General features: G+C 41.5%; 1 protein-coding gene across 1 annotated transcript in view; it reads left to right on the forward strand.

Moving 5' to 3' along the window:
* Positions 1-23658, forward strand: part of T265_11767 (hypothetical protein) — a gene marked incomplete at both ends in the record, with an annotated part of 79509 nt that overhangs the window by 29277 nt on the left and 26574 nt on the right. Inside the window, 8 exons of the mRNA XM_009178516.1 lie at positions 309-511; positions 2939-3158; positions 4402-4692; positions 6613-6822; positions 8251-8397; positions 10712-11058; positions 14355-14757; positions 17006-17162. Of these exons, the coding sequence (XP_009176780.1) occupies positions 309-511; positions 2939-3158; positions 4402-4692; positions 6613-6822; positions 8251-8397; positions 10712-11058; positions 14355-14757; positions 17006-17162 (1978 nt within the window). The remainder of the gene's footprint in view (positions 1-308; positions 512-2938; positions 3159-4401; positions 4693-6612; positions 6823-8250; positions 8398-10711; positions 11059-14354; positions 14758-17005; positions 17163-23658) is intronic.

Consider the following 23658-nt stretch of genomic DNA (forward strand, 5'->3'; position numbering starts at 1 on the left):
GTGCGTTAAGCCGAAAGTGCGAGACGAGAGTGCAGCTAGCCTATCCAGGCAGTTTGTAGGAAATTTTACTAGTTAGTTGACGAAGTAACAAGGGACAATATGTAAGTTTGGATAATTATATGTTCCTGAGATTGATCAGTCATAGAAACATGGTAGAAGCCATAAGAATGATTTAGATTTTCTCCACGACATTGTCGTACATCTAGGCATCGCACGCTTGCTACCTGATAAAATAAACATCAGCTTGTCTGATTATCTTATTTGTTGTTTGTTTTTAAACACCGGTGGAATTTGTCTTTCATTTTCAGCTCCAATTCCTTGTGTGGATGTTACATACCCCATATACTATACAACGAGACTGCAAGTATCCTGGGGAGCGCCCTCTATGCAAAATGAGTTCTATCAAGAATGGGATACAACAGTAGAATCCACTGTATATGGTTATGTGGCGACCATTAGTAAACCTTCATTACCAAGCCAACGTGGATCCAAATGCATCCATGCTCAACTGGTGAGTTTGTGTTTGATGCAGTTGCAATAGATTCGGTCAATAGGAAATCGTTGCCATAAAAGCTTAGCAGCAGCAGCAATCTACATGGCATTTATAATTATAACACACACCAATGGCTAGAGACATTGTCAGATATGGCCCAGTCGCGCCCTTAATGGAGCTCGTGCATCCAAGCTATTGCCTTCATTGCATAGCTCCTTTTCCAACCTCCCCACTTGACTGCCCACTGACAGTGCTGAATTTATGCACCAATCTATCAGCTCCCTCCTGCAATGCGCAGCTACCTACCCTCCCCCCCAGATCATCGTTGAACAAAACTGCGGCAGCTAAAACCACTGTACTACGAGTACGCGGTTATTACAGCTGACGATGATGATGATGATAATAATAATAATAATTATAACACCGGTACTGCATTAAGTCAAATGACTAGCTTCACACGGGAGGAAACTTACAAGTTATGCAGTCAGTAAAATGCGACGAGTGGCTAGATTTGTGTTCATAAGCACAATTAATGGAAAAGCGCACCGCTTGCGGAAGGCCCGTGTATTGATGGTTAGCATGACACTTAGTAAATTACCAACCAGTGGATACTATGCCACTTGCTCAAACTGAGTTGAAGCTGCAAAATGCAAAGTGGTTCATCGCACATGTGCATTCTTTCAACGTGACCAAACCAGTGCTCAAGTTCGACAGATATCTAATATACTGGCGTATCCAAATCTTGAAATGTGTTTTGTATCTCTGGCGAGTTCAATTCAGGTCTAATGCAGCAAAGAATGAACCAACAGCTGTATAGTGCGCGGAATTTTCCGCCCGTATCTGACCAAACTGGTGATCCGGCTAAATCAATTCCCCTTCCAAAGTGTCGCCTAATATTGAGATATGATTCCCAACAGTGAGTATGACATCAACTGCTTAACCTGATAGCTGAATTTGGAAACTAAACCACAGGCATAGAGATGCAAATCGTTAAATCGGTAACCATAACCCTTTCCTTCTGGGAAGGTAACGACTATCTTCCGGAAAAGGTTAAAATTACTACAAAAGTTCGGAATGTTAACACTGTCTCTTTGACAGGCCTTATTCCTGAGGTAAAGCTGGTAAGGCTTCCTGTTGGGTTCAACAGGCAATCACAATAGTAATAACAGTGCATCAGAAATCAAGCATCAGCTGGTTCACCAGGAGTAGTGCGGGCCCGAGATACATTGCGACTTCAAAGCGTCTAGCTTTCACGTATTCCGCGTACTTATGTTTTAGATCCTCTGAATAAATTTCGGTTGCTGCCTTTCCAAAAGCCCTGTCGCCGTGCTTTATATGCCACTTCCTTCATCCACTCCCATTTAGTTTACAAGCTGACATTCCTGGACAAGCAAAATGTCTTGTGTGAACGCACCCCACAGTAAACCCACGGTGTTAAGTATAACATGGTTCTGTCCGGTTCTGACGAAGCCGGCTTGTAGTTGTTTTTACAGTAATACCATCCTTGAAACAACCGGACAAACAATGTACTTGTGCGCTTATTTCCATGGGAAGGTCACAGTTAGCTGGATGAGTATCTTGCTGAAAAGTTTAGCTATCTCTGAGACCATCCAAGAAGCATTTTACACTGCGGGGAAAAATGTCTACTGTTAGATAGCGGAATTGTATGCGAGCATTTACTAAGTTTGAATGAGATGTGCGCACTTGATCTGAGCATTTTAGCACGTCAGTGGCAATAAAAAGATATTCTGATATTTTAGTCCAGATTTCATCTTTAACTTAGCCTATGCTGAAATGCCCATAATCATCAGTAGCAGCGCACACCTTGCGAAGTCCTAAGCCGATTCAAGCCAGCTCTGTTCTGGGTAATGGAACGCCTTACTCGTCAATCACGAATGGTTGATGCGCAGTATTGTCATCTCGCTCTTGGAAAGAAGATGAAATCGCTTGACCCTTACTAACGCGGTTCACATCACGCGACCATGTGCTAGCTGCTTCCTTGTATAACGAATTCTTAAATGAATGGTTGCCGGAATTTGTGAGATATTTCTCGTCGTTGGGCAAATTAGCTATGATTAGTTGGTTTTGACCGTTTTGTGTGTTATCGAGGTTGCAGCCCCAGATTTAACTGCTTTCTTGGATTGCCTTTGATAGCCAGAATCCATCGCCTTGAAGAAAACCGGTTATTAGATAAAATGTGGTGGATCTCTCGCTGAAAACCTCTGTTCTACTTACTCGCTCAGAATTCATGCCGCAAAGTCAGTGCAACCTTGGCTGGCCCAAGGAATGTGCGCTGTTCTTTTCGAATATGGGAAGATCACGCAAGTAACACAAGAATAGCCTGTAATCTGTGTAAATATACTCTCACGTCCAAATGTTTTGAGGTTTTCCATTACAAGATACAACAGGTTTGTTGCCCGATTTAACTCAGCCATTTTGCTTTAGATGTACTACGCTGACAACAGCAACCTATCATCGTCCAGATTCGTCGATTCCTTGATATTCTCTTGCCAAAGGATGAGCACTTTATCGTTTAAAAGCACGCCATCGGCTCACTTCACAGACCTGGCACAAAATACTTCCTATGAAATACGAATAACACCGTTCAATGCATATGGGAGTTTAGGAGCTACCCGAGAGAAAATTCTAACCACCTTGGCAGCCAGTAAGTCTGTGGAGTCTTTTTAACAGTCTCAGCTGTGATAGCTTATTATTTTGGATTTGCCCCCTGTGTAAGTAAAGCATATTCTGTCTACAGACCCATCATATTTAGTCGTGTTGGGGAACCCAATGAACCTGGTTTATCTGCTTTGGACACACATCGCTTACTGACACATAGTTCGCTTATCCAGTCTAACACAATTTTGAAATAAGTTCTTGAGGTCCTTCGTTTCGATGTTAACATCCCTCACAAACAACACTCCACGTCAAACAAATTACATTTGCTTTTGTGATTACAAATTCATACCGTTTTTCCATTAAAAAGGGATATGGAGACTATCTTTATTTTCGTATTTTTCATATTTTCCGTATTGGATACCTTCAAGCCAAGAAGTTGTGCAGGCACGGCGAGGTTTTTGAATACAAAAGAACCGATGAAGAACATGTCGGACTATGTCCCTAATTTGTTTGAGCCACATTGATCTATTCATTGTGTTTTCAAAGAAGGGTGATACGCCGTGAAAACCGTTCAAGCTGATATATTTAACCGCGGTTATTACACGCTTTCTTACAGTCGCTGTAAACTAATAGTGTTACGCATGCCGTATGACGATACCAGCAATGTGGATAGCCCTGAAATGCACCACAATAAAGGTGATCATTTACTGCTCGCTGGGTGATCTGAAGGCGCTGTAGACAAAGCTGTATTATACAGTCATGCAAGGCCACATAACTTGTGAATAATTTAAATTGAATCACTCACATGTTTGGAAAGTTAGAGAGGTTAATCAGGCTTAGAAATAACCTAGAAATTAGGTCAAACTATTAGGGTGAACAGTTAAGGCGAATTCCCTTCTTCACACGGTCACAGGCACCTACTAGACCTTGGAAATTAGTCTTCTAGGGAGAAAACAATCTCGGCTGGTCGCACGAACGTCCGTTCTGATGACAAGTCACTGCTTTCAGAGTGAATTACTATGAAATATTTCCACAAACCAATAATCAGGTAATACAGATCAATTAGCTTTCGTTCTTGGATTTGGACTGAAGTAGACTCTACTACATGTGCGCTGATTCCAATCCAATAAAGTTGATGTTGCAGAAAATGAATAGTTCCAGTAGTTTTTCTAACTCTGACCTAAGTGACTGTATTATTGAGTGCTGTGCCGCGAGCTTGGTTATTTAATTTTTATTAGTACTTTCCTCGAATAATGATTTTAAACAAGTCAAAATCTATTCCTCCACAGAACCTTGCCAACCACACCGGGTGAGCATCAAGGCCGTCGAAAGTCAATCACTAGTAATATATTCGTCTGAACGTACTGGAAATGAGTGCGGAGAGGGCACAACTGCACTTTTAACATACTACAAACCTGGTTCTAGGTCGCAAACTTTGGAATTCCCCCTTCAGTCACACACAGATTTTCGGCTTCCGGATCTGGATTCATGCACTGAGTATTGTGCTCTTGTTGCGTATGTCAACTCCGTTGGTCGGGGACCCGACTCAGCTGAAGTTTGCAGCACCACAAACAGACAGAGTAAGCCAGTGCTGAGAAGGGTCCGTGCTCTGTGCAAAAGGATTGGTATTCTTATATATTCGGCGCCTTCGCTAGTTGTTTTGATCTAGTAACACAATATTTTTTGCTAAAACCTGATGAGTAATTAGGCTATGCTTTTTTACAATAAATGTAGTGCCTGGGATTATTCACAACGGTAAAGTTGGCTATTTATCTCTTTTCGACGTATGCGGGAGAGTATTGTTGAGACTAACTTTAAACCTTCGACTGAAGCATTTCATCCATGTAATTACAATAACTGCGCGCCGTCCACCTGAACTCTTGTACCTTTTGCATTTCTAGATAAAATAGCCTCATAAGTTTCGCCTGCATTTCCGGAAATTTGAGGTCATTTTGAGTAGCCATCAGTCAATTTTCCTACTGCATCTTATCATAAATATCAGCTTAGGTTCGTTTTATTTGAAAGTGAACTCTGTGTCCTGGAAAGTTTATCATGATCTGCCGGTATACTATTGAGTACATTGCTGTGTGGCACAAATTGCTTAGTTAGTATAATCACAATTTGGAAGATTGGGTTTAGTTAAGGCTTTAATTAGTTGATTGGACAGTTAGTTAATACTGTATAATTTATAGAAGCGGTACGAAACAATGTGACCATACTCCAGTCCTTTGATTATCACCTTTCGGTCACAGCCAATTGTAACGCCGGTTTGCATCATTCAGCCAAGGTCTATGTTTAGAAGTGGTCAGTGAAAGTAGCGCATTGGAATATGGAGTGGGAAGGGCTTATAATTGCGGGATTTCATGCCCATGAATTTATCTGCGAGAAAAACAGCCAAAAGGGGGTGGTTTGAGAAAATAAACTGACGGCGTTGAATCCCGAATTCTGTTGAATATTATTCCAGACTCATCTTTTCAAAATATCGAAGGCATTAATTTTTCATCATGTTTGTTTCCATAATTTTATTGCGGGACTTTAGACTTTGACTTCCAAGCCCCTTATTTACTAGTAACCTCCCAAAAATCGACTCCATGGCTGTGACAGCAATGTCATCACACAAACATTTGGGGAATAGTATTAATACTACCGGTATTATTATTTTATTTCATCCTAGGTATGTACTAAAAACGATAGACGATTCAGGCCTCATGAGCATGCGTCACCACATAGGTTTTGATTGCATTAATCATAAAGTTCAGATTTTGCAGTCTCGCTCAAAAAATGACAGTTTGATATTTTGCCATTAAGTGCCCTAAGGACATTGTTTTAGCTCTATTACAAAATTCACTTCCAAGTCTAAACAAATCGATCAAATTTTGACCTTTTATGCGCACCTACAATTTTTACATGAACACATTTCTATTTCTAGCAAGCGAAATCTCGCCTCTTGCAATGTTGATTATTCTGTTAGCTCTCGCTCAAGCGTATACGTTCCAGTCGTGCGTCGGACACTGGTTTGGAGGTTGTCTAAACAAGTTACTTTGTCGGGCCAAACATCCACAACGGTCATGGCAGACCCACATGTTCAGAACTGAAAGCTGGACGCGTTCATCGCTTCGGGGATATGAAGTCAAAGGGGTCGTCAAAGGGCCGTTGAAACTAGAAATGATAAGCTCTGAAGAGGAGATGCCATGATTATAGCTCTACGTTTTTTGGTAAAATGAGGAAGATTTCTTCACAAAACTGACATCTGCGTGGAACCACTGGTAAATGATTAGGTATAATGATGGAAGGTATTATGAATTTATGTAAATTAGGCAGATGCGTTTACAGGATTAAAGTTTATCAAATGTTAATTGCTTAAGCCAAATTCGCCTAATCACACTTTCCTCCACCAAATCCAATGAGAAGCAGCTCATATAAAGTTACGATATCTAATGAATTTTACTGCATTCTGACTGATCAAATCAAAATATGATTTTCCTGGCTATTCACAACAGACTTCAACGGGTCTCCGTCCATCTCTTTCAAATGCGGGGGACCGCTGAGCGGTGATGTTCACACGGATCCCAATGCGAAGGGACTGAAGTTGGTCGCTTGCAAGTTCAGTGCTCAAATGGATTACACTAAACTGTGTCCAGTTCATTATGAAATGGAAATGAGCATTTTCAATGCTAAAACGGCACAAACAATGAAGTTTGACCGAAGCGGTAGGTTGAGTGCCCCCAGGACTGTTGAGTTAGACTATTGAGCATTCCCAATTTGTGCACTGATCGACGGGCGTTTGTACTTTACATTTCTCCTTTGCGTTGGCGCTTCTGTGGTATCAGTTGTTGGAGTAGCAGGTGGATGCTGCATGCTGGTTTTCGGTAGTTAACATCAACCACAAACTGCTAACTAAACCGAATAATTTAGTCCACTCGCTCTAGTTTTGCAACCGGTAATTTGTTCAACAGAATTGCCCATCTAAAATATATTCCGACTATTTACTAGATACCAACTGGCAGCATTTGCCATGATGACAGGAAAACGTCTAGAATGTAAACGATTCCAAAATTTTATCCTGAGGATTTTGCACAGCCACAATTCAAGGTGCCATTTTTCACACTGTAGTCATTACTGAGGCTGCCACTTTCACCCATCGTTTAAGCTAAACAAACTTCGAGTGACAGGTGACCGTCTGGGGTGTATGGAGCATATTCTCGCTGAGCGGTATATGAACCGCCAAGAAACCTGACAGCCCTGCAGACCTCGTGCTGAATCTCACAAGCACCGCCCCAGGAAAATGCCCTTTATTTTAACCGAATGTTTTGTACATACGACACCGGACAACTGTTACAGTCAAAGACTCTCTTCACTATGGCTTTCAAGTTATCGGAGCACTACCGTATTCGATGTCGATGTATATTTAAACCGTCTTCGATCTAATGGGAGATGTTCCGTCTACGTGAGATTTAAAGAAATGATTTGGATGTTCGTTGTCATACGATTGAATCAGTTTATAAGTATGATCTTGTTTTTAAGGTAGAATCGTAATATTATTTCCGACGCAACTTTTTATATTGCTGCTATCCAAAAAAACCACCAAATTCACAAAAGCTCAGTTGTTGAGACCAGTGACTCGGGCCACAATCCATCAGTTTGCAGACAAGGATGCAAACATGGGTGCTTTCACACTCTGATCTAACTTACCCATCTCATCTAGGCATTCAGATCAGATATCATGATCAAATTGCGATCCCAATCCAGTAACCACTGCATATCCCCAAAACCCGACGGTATTGGGAGGTTCAGTATTTTTACTTGTTTTGTTTTCTTGATCACCTTTTAGTTTGTTGATCTTGCCAAGTGTTATCATTGTTCAGTGATATGTGAAATCAAACCGACTTCTACGAGCCACTTTAACCTTATCGTTGTTTGTAATAACTCATCTAAAAAAAGTCATCTACAGTGTCAAGTCGTTTGCACCTTCGTAATAAATTGTCTAATCGTTCTTCTGATATGTGCGTTTTTCCTGGTAGGTTTTAAATCAAATTATTCGCCCATAGTTCTGCCTCTAATCTTCAAGTTTCTGGTGAAATTCTTACAGCCCTGGGGGACGAGGTGACAATTTCGTCTTTTCGCTTTTCATCTTTCAGAGTTCATAGTTGATCATTATTTCCAATGTGGGCTATACTACCAAGTTCGAGTTCGAGCTGTGGCTCCAGACTACGATGCACTTTTGAGAAATGACGGAAGTTATATTTCACCATACTCTCAGCCAGTTGGCCTGTACACTGGAATGTGTGAGTAAATCCAGTTTTTGCATGAACGGTATATGTCAGGAATTAGTTATCCTCAATTTTCTCGGGTCCCCTAAAGTTTATGTTATTTCCAGTGAAATCTCCCCTTTATACTTGTCGCCCAAACTCTTGCACAATATTTGTTGTTTTGCTAGAATTGTCAGCAGGGAGGTAGAAGTTAAGGTTAAAGATAAAGTAAGGGCGATTCAGCGGCTCATTTTCGGGTATGTATAGATATTCGCAGGTAAGTGTAATGTAGCAAACGGCGAAAGGGCACTAGTTGCCTAATTTGAAGAATAGGCTCACCGTATCACGTAGTCCTGAAGCAAAAGCACTCAATGTCTCCTTTTCTAACAATCAAAGCAATGGTGCTTTTCGTGTCTACGACTTCGTGTTGACCCCATCCAGTCTGTTTCAACCAGCTTCCGTCAAAGCTCATAAGGTTTGCTTGTACAGTCGGATCTGCAGAATGTTTGAAAGTGTAAAAGCCACATCAAAAGGGTCCATATGGAACTTCTCCAATTTTAGTTCTTTAAACGTGGTGCATCTGCACTTCGGAAATGCTGTTAAGGCAAGTGACAGAACTGCTCATTATATAGGGCTTCAAGTCCAGCGGTCGCCAGATATCGTCCACCGGATGAGATCGAATTTCACAGCTGTAAACAAAATACATTCGGAACGACATTTACTTCACTCCCTTTCTCCTCTCTGATTATACCTCAAACAAATGCTGCGGTTTCCCTCTGGTGGTTTCTGTCTCCGAAAAGATATCTTCCAACTTGTATACTAACCTAATGTCGTAAGACGATCTGCTTATCTCAGTGGTTCCTTCTTTAGAATTTTAACCTGTGTGATGGTTGGACAAATTTGTCAAAATTTGGGTTTTCTATATACAGCCGTACCTAATCAACAAAGTGGCTAATTACTTGCTAATTCAAAGCCCCTGTAGGGTTGGAGTATTCCATGAATTGCTAGGCTTTGAAACAGTGGACACTAGACAAGTAGTTTATATAGCCTGTATGTCATCATTTTCCAGACTAAAAGAACGACAGACCTTGATCAGGATACCAAAATTGCCTCTAGTACGTGAATCTTCAAAGAGGCGTGGCTACCTTGATACTCATCAGTTTAGTTCGGCTGGTTTCTGCTGGCGAATAGTGGTCACAGGATGGTTAGCGTTTCTTCAGGAGAGGAAGGCTGACTAAATTGCTCCCAAGCAGGTGAATTTAGAGGAACCCTACTGTGAATAATGTCAGCGGATTGAGATGGCAGGAATTGCAACTGATATTAACGATGCTTTTTTGAGTGCTCTTTGATTCAGCGAAAGCTGATAAGCATTCGGCAAAGCTCAAATGTGGCCCCTCCAGCGTGTACCGGTTAAAGTCCAACTGATCAGAGTGAGTACATTGGAAGAGCTTCGTCACTGTTTGCTAATGTACATTTTTCTAGCTTGTGTCAATCACCGTAGTTTCCTTTACGCGGGTTCCTTCCTATTTCGCTTTCGGTTATCAGTAATGGTTGGTTAGGTGGCAGTCAGTCGAAATGGTCTGGTCGGTAACCAAGTAGTTTTAGGGGTTTGGACTAAATCTATTGTGTCAACCCTCAGATAGCCGTTCCAGTGTCCATTCTAACATTGTTTAAGCAGGCTAACGTGCGGAAACACTCGGTGTCAACACACGCCCATAGTGTTGATAATAGATGGGGTGGTAACATCATTTCAGCACTCTCCTAAGGAAGCAGATTGAGCTGACCCCAGTACAGTCAGCTTGAGATGGCCACTGTCCGTAGAAGTACATTATTTATATTTTAGCATGTATCTTGATGATGTGGATCCACTGAAGTATTTCGATAGGAACAACACTGGTGCTGAAACACGGCATCGACTAATGGTTGGTTGATCTGAGTCCCGCACTGCGCCCTGAATTGTAAGTGCCAAGCGGCTATATACGTATTGGAGCTCATCTGCAGCACACTTCCTTGTGATTTGAAGAAAGCGTACTTGACACACAAGGGGAGCGTGTTATTACACCAGGACAGGAAAAGGATTTTTCAAACAAGATTGAGAAAGATATGAAATCCAAAAATATTTTGCAGCTACCCACGGTTGTTTTTATATTTACTGGCAAATACACGTTTTGGTATCGTGCTGGAAGATTCCAGCGGTTATTTGAACGCAACTGTTTCTCATTGATTTCAGAACTAAAAGTGAACCCATGGATTTACGTATATTTGCGTCAGAAACCCATTAGCACATAATTGTATAACTTTTTTTGTTTGAACCTGATTTACTGCTATTCTCTTCCTACATATCAATTAGCGGACTTCAGATTTGAAGATCTTACAATTCACGTTGAGCCAGCAACGAACAAAGGCGACTTCTCTTATTGCACTTCTCCCCACCTAATGAGGAGCGGAGACACCTCAACGCGAGCGGTAGAATCTGGTCCAGATGACATCTGCTTTCGGTTGATTTGGGAGATAGCCGGAGAAACACAAGGACTGATGGGTTTCGTTATTCAAGTGTTTGGAAATCAGCTGGTCGAGGGCAATTCCAGCAAGGCACTTGGCACAGGATCATCGGACTATTACGAAGAAAATAACGTAGGCCCATGCCTGCGTATGATTTGGATTCCCTGCCCTTTATGTCTTCCTGGGTTTAATTTTGTAAGTTACAATGAGAGCAATTTCGAATGTTTTTGATGATCAATCAGAACAGGATGTCAAAAACCAAAGTTTTCACAACAGGCAATCAATTTATTTATCGAGCCTTTTGTTATGTATATGATCATTTAAGGCATATGTAACCGCCAGTTAGTGGCATTGAATACGACAGCTACAGGTCACTCACGTGTTAGGCAAATGGAATGAATAAGACGATCACGCGATAGTTTTAAACCAGGCATTTTAAACAAACAATTATATAAAATGCGTGTAGAATATACCCGGCCGGCCAATTAATTCAGAACTGGACTTGCATACCCATGTAGTAAATACTCACTAACAAAAGTCTCATAAAGGATGGCCCGCTTCTAGGACAGATTAGCTGGTCAACGTTATTAAAAGCTGAAAAAATGAAATTTCATACGAATTTCATTGGGGGAGACTTTTCACCGACTCAGTTGACATGGTACCTGGGGCTCAGCGAGATACACTCGTTTTCAAACAAATTCAGTTCTGCGGGAGACTCACCTTGAAGCCAGCTAGATATTCCGTTTGTGATGCTTTTTGTTAATTCCACACAATTTGGGTTCAAGTAGGACATAAACTTGACGCAAACCACGGGACCACGCCTACTTGATAAGCTCCAAGAAAGGCTAAACCGGTCGTGGGCTGTCAAAGAATTTTCAGCAACCTTTTGAATAGTTTAGTACATCTATACATGTATCGCGATATTTAACCAACCAAAACATTAAATGACCTAGTGCAACACATTTAGTTGCTTAAAAACACCGCAAACGAGGGATTCAACTGGGTTCCAGATGAGTATCCCGCAAACCAACAAATGTTTTTATTTCGCAAATTTCGTGCAATTCTGGTTCAAACAGAACCTACTGTTGGTGGAAACTCGAGGGCTGCGCCCACCAGATGAGCCTCAAGAAGGGCGAAGTCGGTTGTGGGCTACCAAGGATTTTCGTCGACATTATAGGTAGTTTATTTCGTCTGTACTCGGGGTTTGTCCTGCGAGCTGAATTAATTGTACTCTACACACGGGGAGTTGCCTACTCGATTTGGGCTCAAAGCTACAGTAAACTACCGGATCAATCACTAAGACATTTTCGGTTTGATGGATCCCTTCGCTTAATATCAGTTCACCAGCCACCCACAACAAGTTGCGAAAACTTCCCTCTCCTAGACAATAAAATTCTATACAGGAAGTCCGAAAGCTTTAAACATCAGGGGTGGTTACTCGGAAGTATCAATGAGTAAGAATTATGCCTGGGAAGTGAAGGTTGACTGGCATAATTGCAACCACTATCTAGGTTAAGTAGACGATAAAGTTCTCCCATGTGACATTGTTCGTAGACAAAGGTTCATTTCGGTCTCTAATTAGCACAACATTACGATTTAATTAAGTAGCAGGAACGTTTTTCTCTAGGGTACTACGTATCAGGGAGGTCTTTGGGCACATGCCGGATGCATTTATCAAACATATAGGCACGGGTAGATTTCCTGGGAAAACACAGTTTCTTGAAAATAGTATTTACAGTGAATAGAGAAACTGAATCAAAGCTGTTCCTATCTACGTACACAACGAAAGAGAAAGCAGGAGCTTATCGTTGGGAAAAATGTTGGGTCACTTACAGAGACTTTGTTGTTGATATTTCCATGATGCTCCTTGATAAGACGGTTTACTCGACAACCTTATTGGAAAGTAGTGGACAGTCAGCCCATTTTACAAAATCACAAAACATTAGAATGCACCCGTTTGTTAATACCGAATAATCACTTGCTTGGACTTGGATGAACGAGATATGGATCCGTTTACTGGAGAGAATAGACCCTTTTGTTTCAGTTTTCCTTTCCCCAATCACAGACTTAAATGAATATTTCTGTCTTTTCAATAATGTAGTGGAAGTCAAACATGTCATACATCTTAAGCAAAGTCCTCAGCAGTCCGTCATTCAAATCTCATCTCGAATATTTTGGTACCGCTTTGTTGTGGTCACTATCTTGGAGAATTCCTTACGCACTCACACCACTCACTACCACCAAAGTTTGGTGCAAGAAAGTCTGATTCGGTGCATGGAATGAACCAAGTGAGCTGCTCCAGTCCAATATATCGCAGGCACATTTGAGGTGAATGACCGAGTTGTCCTGCTGATACATAAGTAACCCCAATCTATGTTGCAAAATTTATCGGTTATCCAAATCACAGCGGATTGAATTTCGTGCGACTGACCAGAGGCGGGTGCACGTTGATCGGCCTATACGCCGTTCTCTCGGCCGTTTTTGTTTTCCGGTAAACTTCAGGGAGATTTACCTTTGATGTCGCCGACAGCAAATTTACAAAACCAATGACTCACCGCTACGCTACAGTTCACAACTTTGCACCGGTGTCGCCTAATATGGCAATAAAAGGTTTGAAACTGTATTGTTCGGAGAACAAACCAGTGGTCATAATACAAGCCATTTGGTCAAGCCGTCACATATGCTATATTTTCGTCTTACCCTCACCTGAAGGCTAGACTAAACTAGAAATATTCTGAATCTCCGCGATTCAAAAACTAACAAGCAGCACTCAGCAATACGCCCGGATGTTTTGGTTGGCTTGACCATATTGGTGGATTTAAAAATTTCTTGGACAATACAAAATGGAACTTCTTACTTAAATATTTACACATAACTGAACTGTATTTATTATGGTAGTGTAGAATATGCACAATCTGAATTGATAATTTTTTTCTGCAGATGGGGGTGTCATGATATGTCAACTCTGAAGAGTGAAGTGAAGCGCCTACTAGCAATGAAACGCCAAAAATACATTCCAACTTTCGTAGGCCAAATTATTATAGGCTGGTTCCACGAAAAACGCAGGCAGGGGATCACAGAAGAACGCAAACTGTCCGGTCGCGATGAGATGACAGTGGACAAAAAACTTTGATGAACACGTTGATATGTCAACGTAACTCCTCTCTAACCATGATAAACGGACAACAGTGGTGTAGGTACAGTGGGCCACATAAAGCATACAGAAAACTGAATCTCCCTCCTGGAATTCTGTTCGGGGCAATGAAGTGATGAGGATTTTGTGGTTCGCATTCTATAGTGACTCTATGCTAAGCTAGTGAAAACTGTAGTTCAACCCCTTTTTAGCTGGATAAATCAACACAATATTTCGAATAAAACACAAACACCGATGAAAATTAGTGTGACAGCATATTTCAGCGATACTGACAACACATGATAGCACAAGTATAATCACTGTTGTGGCCTCTTTTGCTACTGGTGTTTATTTACAGACGAACGCACGGGACAAGGTGATTGAACGGTTACGACGGATGATTGACCATTGCACACAGACTAACGATATCGGTTTGCCAAGAACAATTCAGTCGCGGTCGGACGGAATTGAGGAACGCATCAGAATTACAAATGACCTCAGGAGAATGACAAGCACTACCATGGCTTTCCTTTTACCGCAGTCGAAATCGGTGGATTTACTCGTAAATGTGTCAAAGCTAGTCAGAGCATCAACAGGCATGAATGTTGCTGATGTGGATAGAAAGATACGGCAAGTCAGGTCAACGTTGTTGGAGCAACCTTCGTACTATTCAGGACAAGACAACAGTGGTTTCATTCGTTTTTATTCCGTGAACACATTCGATGTCGTCCTAACTACCGAAAAGCCGTGGCACGTGTATGGTATGGCTGGAATTTATTGTTGCCTTTTACACTGCACATTCTTTTGTGTGTCCATATAATTATCCAGGCTAGTTCACACAAGTGACGGAAATTGTGAGCTCGATTTTTAGCAACAAGGGGCAGCTCGATCTTACAGGGATTTAAATGAAGGTTACCGTTACTTATGCACTCAGTACGAATCTGAACTATGGTACTCAAACAGACACGAATTACATGTTCGTAGGTTCTCCTTGTCTCAAAAAACGTCGAGTCAAATGATAAAAGACAGTTCATAAAGACAGTGCAGCCTACCTGAATATGGCTGTTTAGATTAGGCCTTGTTAATGGCTTGTCTCCAGCACATTTTTCAGAAAGTTACTCATAGAGTCTTCAAAAATTTCCGGCCTTGTAAATAAAGGGATTTTCTAGTATCCTCGCAGCATGGTCTCCTACATTTTGCTGGAAGATTTTGAACATAAAACCACGGTGAGACATTTTGTTACTTCCTAGACACGTGATGCTACACACTTAAGGCCATCTAAAAAGCAAAAATGCAACCCTAGCAACTAGTAACAAATGGGTTTGCACAGATTTATTTTCTGATTTCCAAACACATTTCCAATTGGAGCATATTCATTAAATCACGAATCGAAGTTTTTAAGGCTTTCATGTCTGATACCTCGTTCTGAAGTATCATGAAATATTTCGGACCTTTATGATGATTTTGTACCAGATCAAAAGTAAGGTTTTAGGGAACATCACCCAGGAAGTGTGCTTGTTACTACATGTTGTCTTTGAATTTTTGGTAGAATGTCGCTGGGGTCTGCATTCATTACTATGAAATATTTCGGACCTTTATGATGATTTCGTACCAGATCAAAAGTAAGGTGTTAGGGAACATCACCCAGGAAGTGTGCTTCTTACTACATGTTGTATTTGAATTTTTGGTAAAATGTCGCTGCGGTCTGCATTCATTACGTTTGGTCTACTAACGTGCGAAAACTAAACCAGAATATGATATGGTTGAACGTGGTAGACTAGTTGCACACCACGCGCGATCGGACTGGGTGTTGAGGTTTGCTTGATTACCTTAATTTCAAGGCAGTTGTTGCATTCAGGAACAATTAGGTTTCAGCAAACTTTCGCCAAGTATATCGATGCAAATCCTAAAAATATTTCGCTGTGCCATGTCATCTGACTACTTTTACAGTTAGTGTTTTATATCCGTTCACCAGATCATTCATTTTTAGATAAAAAAGACTAAGTCATGACTTTCGGAACTTTCATCAATGCAACTGACATTTTAACACTTCCTCGTATTCTCCACAGTGTTAAGTCAATAGCAGTCAGCTACTGTCTTGAATATGCATTCGTTACAACAACAAGCTCTTCTACGTTTTATTATCATTATCATGGACTGTTACTCACCCTGTTTTACATATTTAGCACTAGACAAGAAAACTTTTGACAGCTGGAAACCATTTGGTTTGAGTGGCTTGGTCAGCCATATCAAAAAAAATTTTTTCCAGTGATACTACTGAAAATCCTCGACTGAACCCTCTTAACTTGTCCAAGAAAATTACTTTCGTTGAAAAGAGGAAATTTTTAGAGATAGTTGTCCTGTTTCTGCGGGAAATTTCTACAACCAACATAGCCTAAATAGGCGGAAAAGCGAAAGAACAGTGAATGGCTTGTTCGCATAATTGAAGCCAAATGTTTTACTTCCAAAATTTGGGTAGTTCCTTTAATCAGAGAAAGCATTCCTATGCTCACCGAATGACTGAAAGCCTACTAGCCTGATTGCAACCGCATACCTGTTTGACGTTTCAAACACGTAAATACAACATCCAACTGCAAAGCTGCTACTTTAATGTGTGCTTCCCCTTACGGTCGTAGTTGTAATTTCCTACTAAATTTAGGATTAGATTCCATGGTATGCAGAATAAGATAGAGTTTTTTCTCTGTTACGTTTGCAAAAGGTTTAAAACCATCCCCCAAGACGGCGTGCTCACCAGGTGTATGAAGTAGTTACTTTCGGGAGTGAGAGACCAAATTTCTATACCAAGAAGTGAAGCAACGGCTTGAAATGTTGGGCCTTACTGAGTACGTGATTAAGTTCTGGCCGAACCGTTGAGGGTTTAATTAACTTGGCAAAATTTCGACTACTGCATAAATGTGGCTTGTTGATGTGTTGCCAAGTTAGCTCAGTTAGACGTATACTGGCCAGTCCAACTTATATCAGCCTCGTCTGCATTTCTAATACTTTCAGTGGCATCCAGCGGAAACAACACAGCCAGTTTGATCGGTTTGTCTTTTGGAATCATTTTTGGCCTTGTCCTCCTGATGCTCATATGTCTAATAATCATCTTCAACAACAAGCGCAAGAACCGACTTCGATATCTGGCAGCCAATCAGTCAGATTTCGGGTGAGTCCTGTCACGTCAGCTTCTTCCGTAACAAATTAGCACAGATTAATGTAATCTCGTTATAACCGGTTAGGCCTCGTAGGATGCTGGAGACGAAATGCTACATTGACTCATCAGTAACTGAGAGGTAACAAACCCTCAAAGCCCCAAGTCCGTCCAAAAAATCCTCAACCAGCCGGTTGTATAGCAAACAATACACACAAAATTTGATTTGACAACAACCTCTACAAACACCCACCAAGGGGTACCATGGTCTTTCTTCCGCAAAACAAGAAACCGTTTTCCACAAGCTGGCGTTCATTATCGTTCTTTATATTACTCCTCTTGAGTTATCCATTCTCGAAATCCCAAACCTCATCAGGCTTGATAAAGGACGTTTTTGTTTCGTAAAGTATAGACGGCGTAATATGGATCAGCTACTTCTCACTCGAACTGACATCATTTTTTTCGAGTTGATACCGATCTATCGGTTGTGCGGCAAGCGCAGTTACCCTCCCGAGACATACCCAAAATGCTACTCAATACTATGGTCTAATTTATGTCCCTCATTAACTTCAAGTTCCTGAAAAGTGACTGTTGATTTTGTATTCAGTGGGTTCTGGTTACTGTTCATTTCCACGTCCGTTAGATTCGGCTTTTAAGCATTTTAGTTATGTAAGCTCGACCTCGCTAAGTATAAAATGGGGTATTAACCCGGCTCCTTGGTGGAATTTTTCCATAAGTGATTGAACTCGGGTCATCCAGTTGCAACCCAGAAGGTTGCTCACTTTTACCCTCTTCCTTCAAAATTGAGTAATTGTGAATAAAACACCCATACCCCACTATATCAAAAATAATAATATATCTTCTCTCCCGCCAACTTATTCGTGACCAGGTCAGAGCCCTTAATTTAACTCTTGTTGCTGTCCCCTCAGTTTCCCCTAATTCACTCGTTTAACTGCGGCGGATATTTGTTGGGCTGCAGGTACTTCTCAGTTGTACCAGATTCGTATAAATATCTTTACACTTCCAAATTTTGTTGCCGACTTTAATGCACTACAGTTCATCTCACTGCACCAGTTCTTTTCCATTTGTGTACATCGTGCACTTTGTTAAACCATACTGACATTCGTGCCGCAGCAAATAGATACACGACATCGTTTTCTAAAAAGCTTGGTGACAATCGGTAGATTTATTGCTGGGCAACGTTTCGCTTTTGACACAAAAGCTTCGTCAGGCCAAGTGATTAGGTTCCGAGGTTGATCGAGATTTAAGGCGGAAGGAGAACCAATCAGCTAAGTCAAGCTAAATCTCTGTTGGGTGTCGACCGAGGGATTTTAGTGTGTTAGAGTGGTTGAACAAGTGTTGGGTCGGTGGGGAAACCTACATGTGTTTGGGTCCTGTCTAGGGTCTAGTTCTTCTGGTTCGCTTCATTTGATGGTTTTTCTTGAACTTCGTTTGAACCTTCTGTTAGTCTGTGTGGGTGAGCTAGTGCTAAGATAGTTGTGTATGAAGGATGCAGTGACCTTTGGTCGGTTGGGGTTTCCACCGCTACCCCTTCGGTTTTTTCTAATGATCCTTAGTGGATTGTCAACCACACCGTCACGCGTCAACTCGGCTTATCTAAGACCGCTTTCCATACGCTCGCTAGCTCCACACCCTCGATTCTATTCATGCTGTGATGCTTAGTGATTTCCACTGCTTCGGCTATCAGCCGTTGTGGCGTGAATCGCAGTCCCCGTATTAAGACTTCCACATTCTCCAGATCTATTCTATGTCCCGTGTCTAAGGCATGTACCGCCATTGCTGAGTCTTTGACCAGCGTTTGGTATTCTTCTGCATTCCTTGGTGGTTTGTTAATCCTTCTTTTATGCTCACCAATTCTGGTGTGCAATTCCCTGGCAGTTTGTCCTATATAAACCTTAGCACAATCGTTGCAGTTAACTTTGTACACACAGTCCCTAGTCCTTTCGGCCGGCAGGGGATCTTTCAATTGCACCAAAACTGAGCGTAGCGTTTTTTCCTTCTGAAAAGCTACTCTAATGTTGGCTAAGTTCAACAATCTTCGAATAACCTTCGATGTTCCTGCTTTATATGAAATGACTGCTGTGCCAATCCATTCCTTACTGGGTCTAGATACTGGAGCCAATATCTTCCTTAGTTGTCGCCTAATCAAACTCACTGGGTATCCTATTTCTTGAAGTTTGTTGGCAATCTCGATTTGAGCTGCCGTCCGGTCGATCTCTTCTGTGCACAGCGCTCTAACTCGACGAAACATCGATGAGACAATGCTGGCGTACACGGACTTTGGGTGTGCTGATGAATAGCTTAAGACGGTTCCCGTGTCTGTTGGTTTCTGGTAGACAGTCGTTTTCAATTTCCCACCAACCTTATGTGTTATACAGTCCAGAAAGGGTAATGTGCCCGATGTGGACTCTATCTCCATGCTAAACTTGATGTGTGGGTTTAAACTATTGAGATAGTCGTGGAAGCTGTTTACGTTGTCTCGTTTGATTACAACAAACGTGTCGTCAACATAACGCCAAAAAACTTTGGGTGGACAATGATATCCGGCCAAAGCTATTTGTTCGAAGTCCTCCATGTAAATATTGGCTAAAACTGGGGATATTGGAGATCCCATTGCAAGGCCTTGTTCTTGTGAGTAAACAGTTGTGTCAAAAACAAACTTATCAAGATTCAAACACACTCTTATGCCCTCAACTATTTCATCCACCGAGAGCTGTGTCCGTTCCCCGAGTGTCGTGTCTGCCAGTAACAACCTCTTAGTTACCTCCAGAGCATCTGCCCTAGGGATGTTTGTGTACATTGATATTACGTCAAAACTCACGAGGACTTCGTCCATCTCCAAAGGAAGCCCTGCGACCTTGTTGGCAAAGTCATACGAATTCCTAATGAAGGTGCTTGATTTCCCCGTGAGCGGTTTCAGTATACTAGCTAAGAATCTGGCCAGTTCATGCGGCGGCGAGCCTATACCATCCACTATTGGCCTTATCGGTACATCTGCCTTGTGGATTTTTGGCACTCCGTAGAGTCGCGGTTGAATCTCACTTTTTGGACACAACCGATACCACTTACCTTGCTCTAAGTGGTTTACTACGGATCTTAAATATCTCCCAACTTCAACCTTACTCTTATTCATTATTGAGGTAATACTTCTACCGGTAATTTGTCGGTAGGGTCCATCGGCGAGGTGTTGTCTGACCTTTTGAAGATAGTCACTCTTATTCATCACTACTGTGGCTTTACCCTTATCGGTCTTGGTAATGACAATACTATCTACCTGTCTGAGTGTGTTCAACGCTCTCCGCTCTGATGGTGCAATATTTGGAGCTCCCGGCTGTTGGGATTTCAGGACTGTGACCAGTTGTATCCGTAGCTTCTCAAATCCGCTGAAGGAAGCTTTTGAAACAGTGACTCTACACTAGTAATTTTCTCCTCCGCTGTTATTACTTTTTTGCTCACAGCAAAGTTTAGCCTCTTTTCTAACAGACAGCGTTCGTCTTCACTCAGTGGTCGATCTGACAAGTTAAATACACTACAGTAATTGGTGGATGGTTTCTTCGTTTCTATGACCTTTCTCGGGCCCTGAGTCATGGAAAGCAGTTGTTCGAACTTACGGATATGTATAACACACAAGGTTGGTGGGAAATTGACCCAACACGTGTTCAACCACTCTAACACACTAAAATCCCTCGGTCGACACCCAACAGAGATTTAGCTTGACTTAGCTGATTGGTTCTCCTTCCGCCTTAAATCTCGATCAACCTCGGAACCTAATCACTTGGCCTGACGAAGCTTTTGTGTCAAAAGCGAAACGTTGCCCAGCAATAAATCTACCGATTGTCACGAAACGTTTTCGAAAACCATGACTACCCAATAGTTTTCAAGTATTTTCCACGTGATAGATACAGGACACTTTTATTCTCACCATTATTTTCGGATCAAATGTATGAGAATATTTTTCTGAACCGAATCTAGAAAATTCCACGACAGTGATCAGTACCTACACAGTTCATCACAGTGTGGTTTATGTTGTCCTGCACCCTAGATATACTGCGAACTTACGACCCAAGCCCAAGTAGAAACGACTGAAAAGATACGGTTGAATCATTAAGTGGTTTTTCCGCTAAGAACCGAAACTTCCAGCTCTCTAGTTATTATCCACATAATTACCGTCTATACGAATAGCGAAACCTCGACCTAAAGCCACACGCTTATACTTGGTAAATAGAACCCGCAGTATTCAATAATGAAGTCATCCGAGTTAACCTGCCGAGATAAGAAAAAATATTCGATCCCCATGATTGATTTTGACTGACCAGAACAGGACGTATTCATAAGTGACACAAAAAACAGATGAACACGCGCAGCATGCTACTCAAAGATATTGAATGTGTGTCCTTCGGCCTGTGGTAGGCATCTCCAATTAGAGGTCATCAGTCGAGATGTCCAATGAAACAAAACTATTTGATGCGGGTTTCATGGCTGAAGGACAAGTGGCTTTATATCCTCTCCGTACAAGCTAAACACACCACTGATAATCCGCCCATGATCGAATGACAGCCCTCAGCCACTAACCGGAAGACCTTGGGTTCTAATAGTCGCAGAGGTTATGAGGTGCACGTTTATAACGATTCCACGCATATAACAACCAGCTACACGCTTCTCCTTGGTTTTCCGGCATGCATTGACTTCGCTTACAGAACGAAATCTCCATTAGCTTAGCCTTCCGGAGGTTCTGTCATCCATTAGTTTAACTGCATGCATCTTCCACTAACGCACATGTATTGTCCTTTTTAGGGTTTAAATAATTTGTGAGTCAAACTATTAATAGTACGCAAAACTTTTAGAGAAATTTTAGGTTATATAGTTGCTTGCATAACATTGAGGCCGTATATTAGTCATGTGTATAAAACCTTCCAGAATCACGCAGAAGTGGGTGCTGAGCCTTGATATCCTCATATGACGTTAGCTAAAACGCCAAACTGGACGTCATATATTTCGTAAATCTAGTTGTCCAAACTATGGTGCCTTAAGCTGTGGCACCTAAAAGGTATGGTACGACATATGGAAATTCAAGCACATGTTGTCATGTGACGTGACTGTGCAAAGACAACCAAACTCACTCAACTCTTCTGGGTGCTCTAATTTTAATTTAAACTGGGGATGTCATCGGGATCAGTGTTAGTCGAAAAAGAGGTTTTTCTCGGGATTTACTTTAATCAGTAGATCAAGATGACCTCAGAATAAACAGAACACCTTAAGAATAAAACCGGAGGGAGACTTCGAACAATAGTCAAAAAAGCAAAGAAGTTTAAGAGTTCCGGGCCGAAATCGGACCAAAGACAATTGAATAGATTGAGCGCCATATGGTGTATAACATGGAATTTTCTATTATAAAGTCGAAACACGGCATAGTGAAATAGGTTGTCGTAATCCGACGTTTTGGATACCGTGGACTACCTTTTCAAGGCTTTCTACAAGTAATTGATTGAGAAAGACTGTCCATGTCAACCGAAACGTCGGATTAGAACAGTATATTCCACCTTGCCGTGTTTTAACTTCACAATGAAAAATTTCATGAAAAATGAAGTGTTGAACTGGAAGCAACAAGAAAAGTTGGTCTTCAAGTCTAGTTACTGGTTATCCCTTGTTAAAAAATAAAGTATCATTTTTCGATACCATACGAGACTTAGGGCGCGTAATTGATCTTGCATAGGAAGCCAAGACAGACTGATGTTTGATGTCGATGACTGACATTGATCGTAACAAAATGATGAACATCTGTCCTCATATTTAGGCGCCTTTCGTCCCTCGGAAGCCCAATTTTATCATGGTCGGTGCATAATCAGAGGAATGGCTCCGTGTTCATTTCCACGTCCGTTAGATTCGGCTTTTAAGCATTTTAGTTATGTAAGCTCGACCTCGCTAAGTATAAAATGGGGTATTAACCCGGCTCCTTGGTGGAATTTTTCCATAAGTGATTGAACTCGGGTCATCCAGTTGCAACCCAGAAGGTTGCTCACTTTTACCCTCTTCCTTCAAAATTGAGTAATTGTGAATAAAACACCCATACCCCACTATATCAAAAATAATAATATATCTTCTCTCCCGCCAACTTATTCGTGACCAGGTCAGAGCCCTTAATTTAACTCTTGTTGCTGTCCCCTCAGTTTCCCCTAATTCACTCGTTTAACTGCGGCGGATATTTGTTGGGCTGCAGGTACTTCTCAGTTGTACCAGATTCGTATAAATATCTTTACACTTCCAAATTTTGTTGCCGACTTTAATGCACTACAGTTCATCTCACTGCACCAGTTCTTTTCCATTTGTGTACATCGTGCACTTTGTTAAACCATACTGACATTCGTGCCGCAGCAAATAGATACAGGACATCGTTTCTAAAAAGTTTGGCGACAATCGGTAGATTTATTGCTGGGCAACGTTCCGCTTTTGACACAAAAGCTTCGTCAGGCCAAATGACTAGGTTCCGAGG

Source organism: Opisthorchis viverrini (genome assembly GCF_000715545.1).
Source record: "Opisthorchis viverrini unplaced genomic scaffold opera_v5_572, whole genome shotgun sequence".
Taxonomy (NCBI): domain Eukaryota; kingdom Metazoa; phylum Platyhelminthes; class Trematoda; order Opisthorchiida; family Opisthorchiidae; genus Opisthorchis; species Opisthorchis viverrini.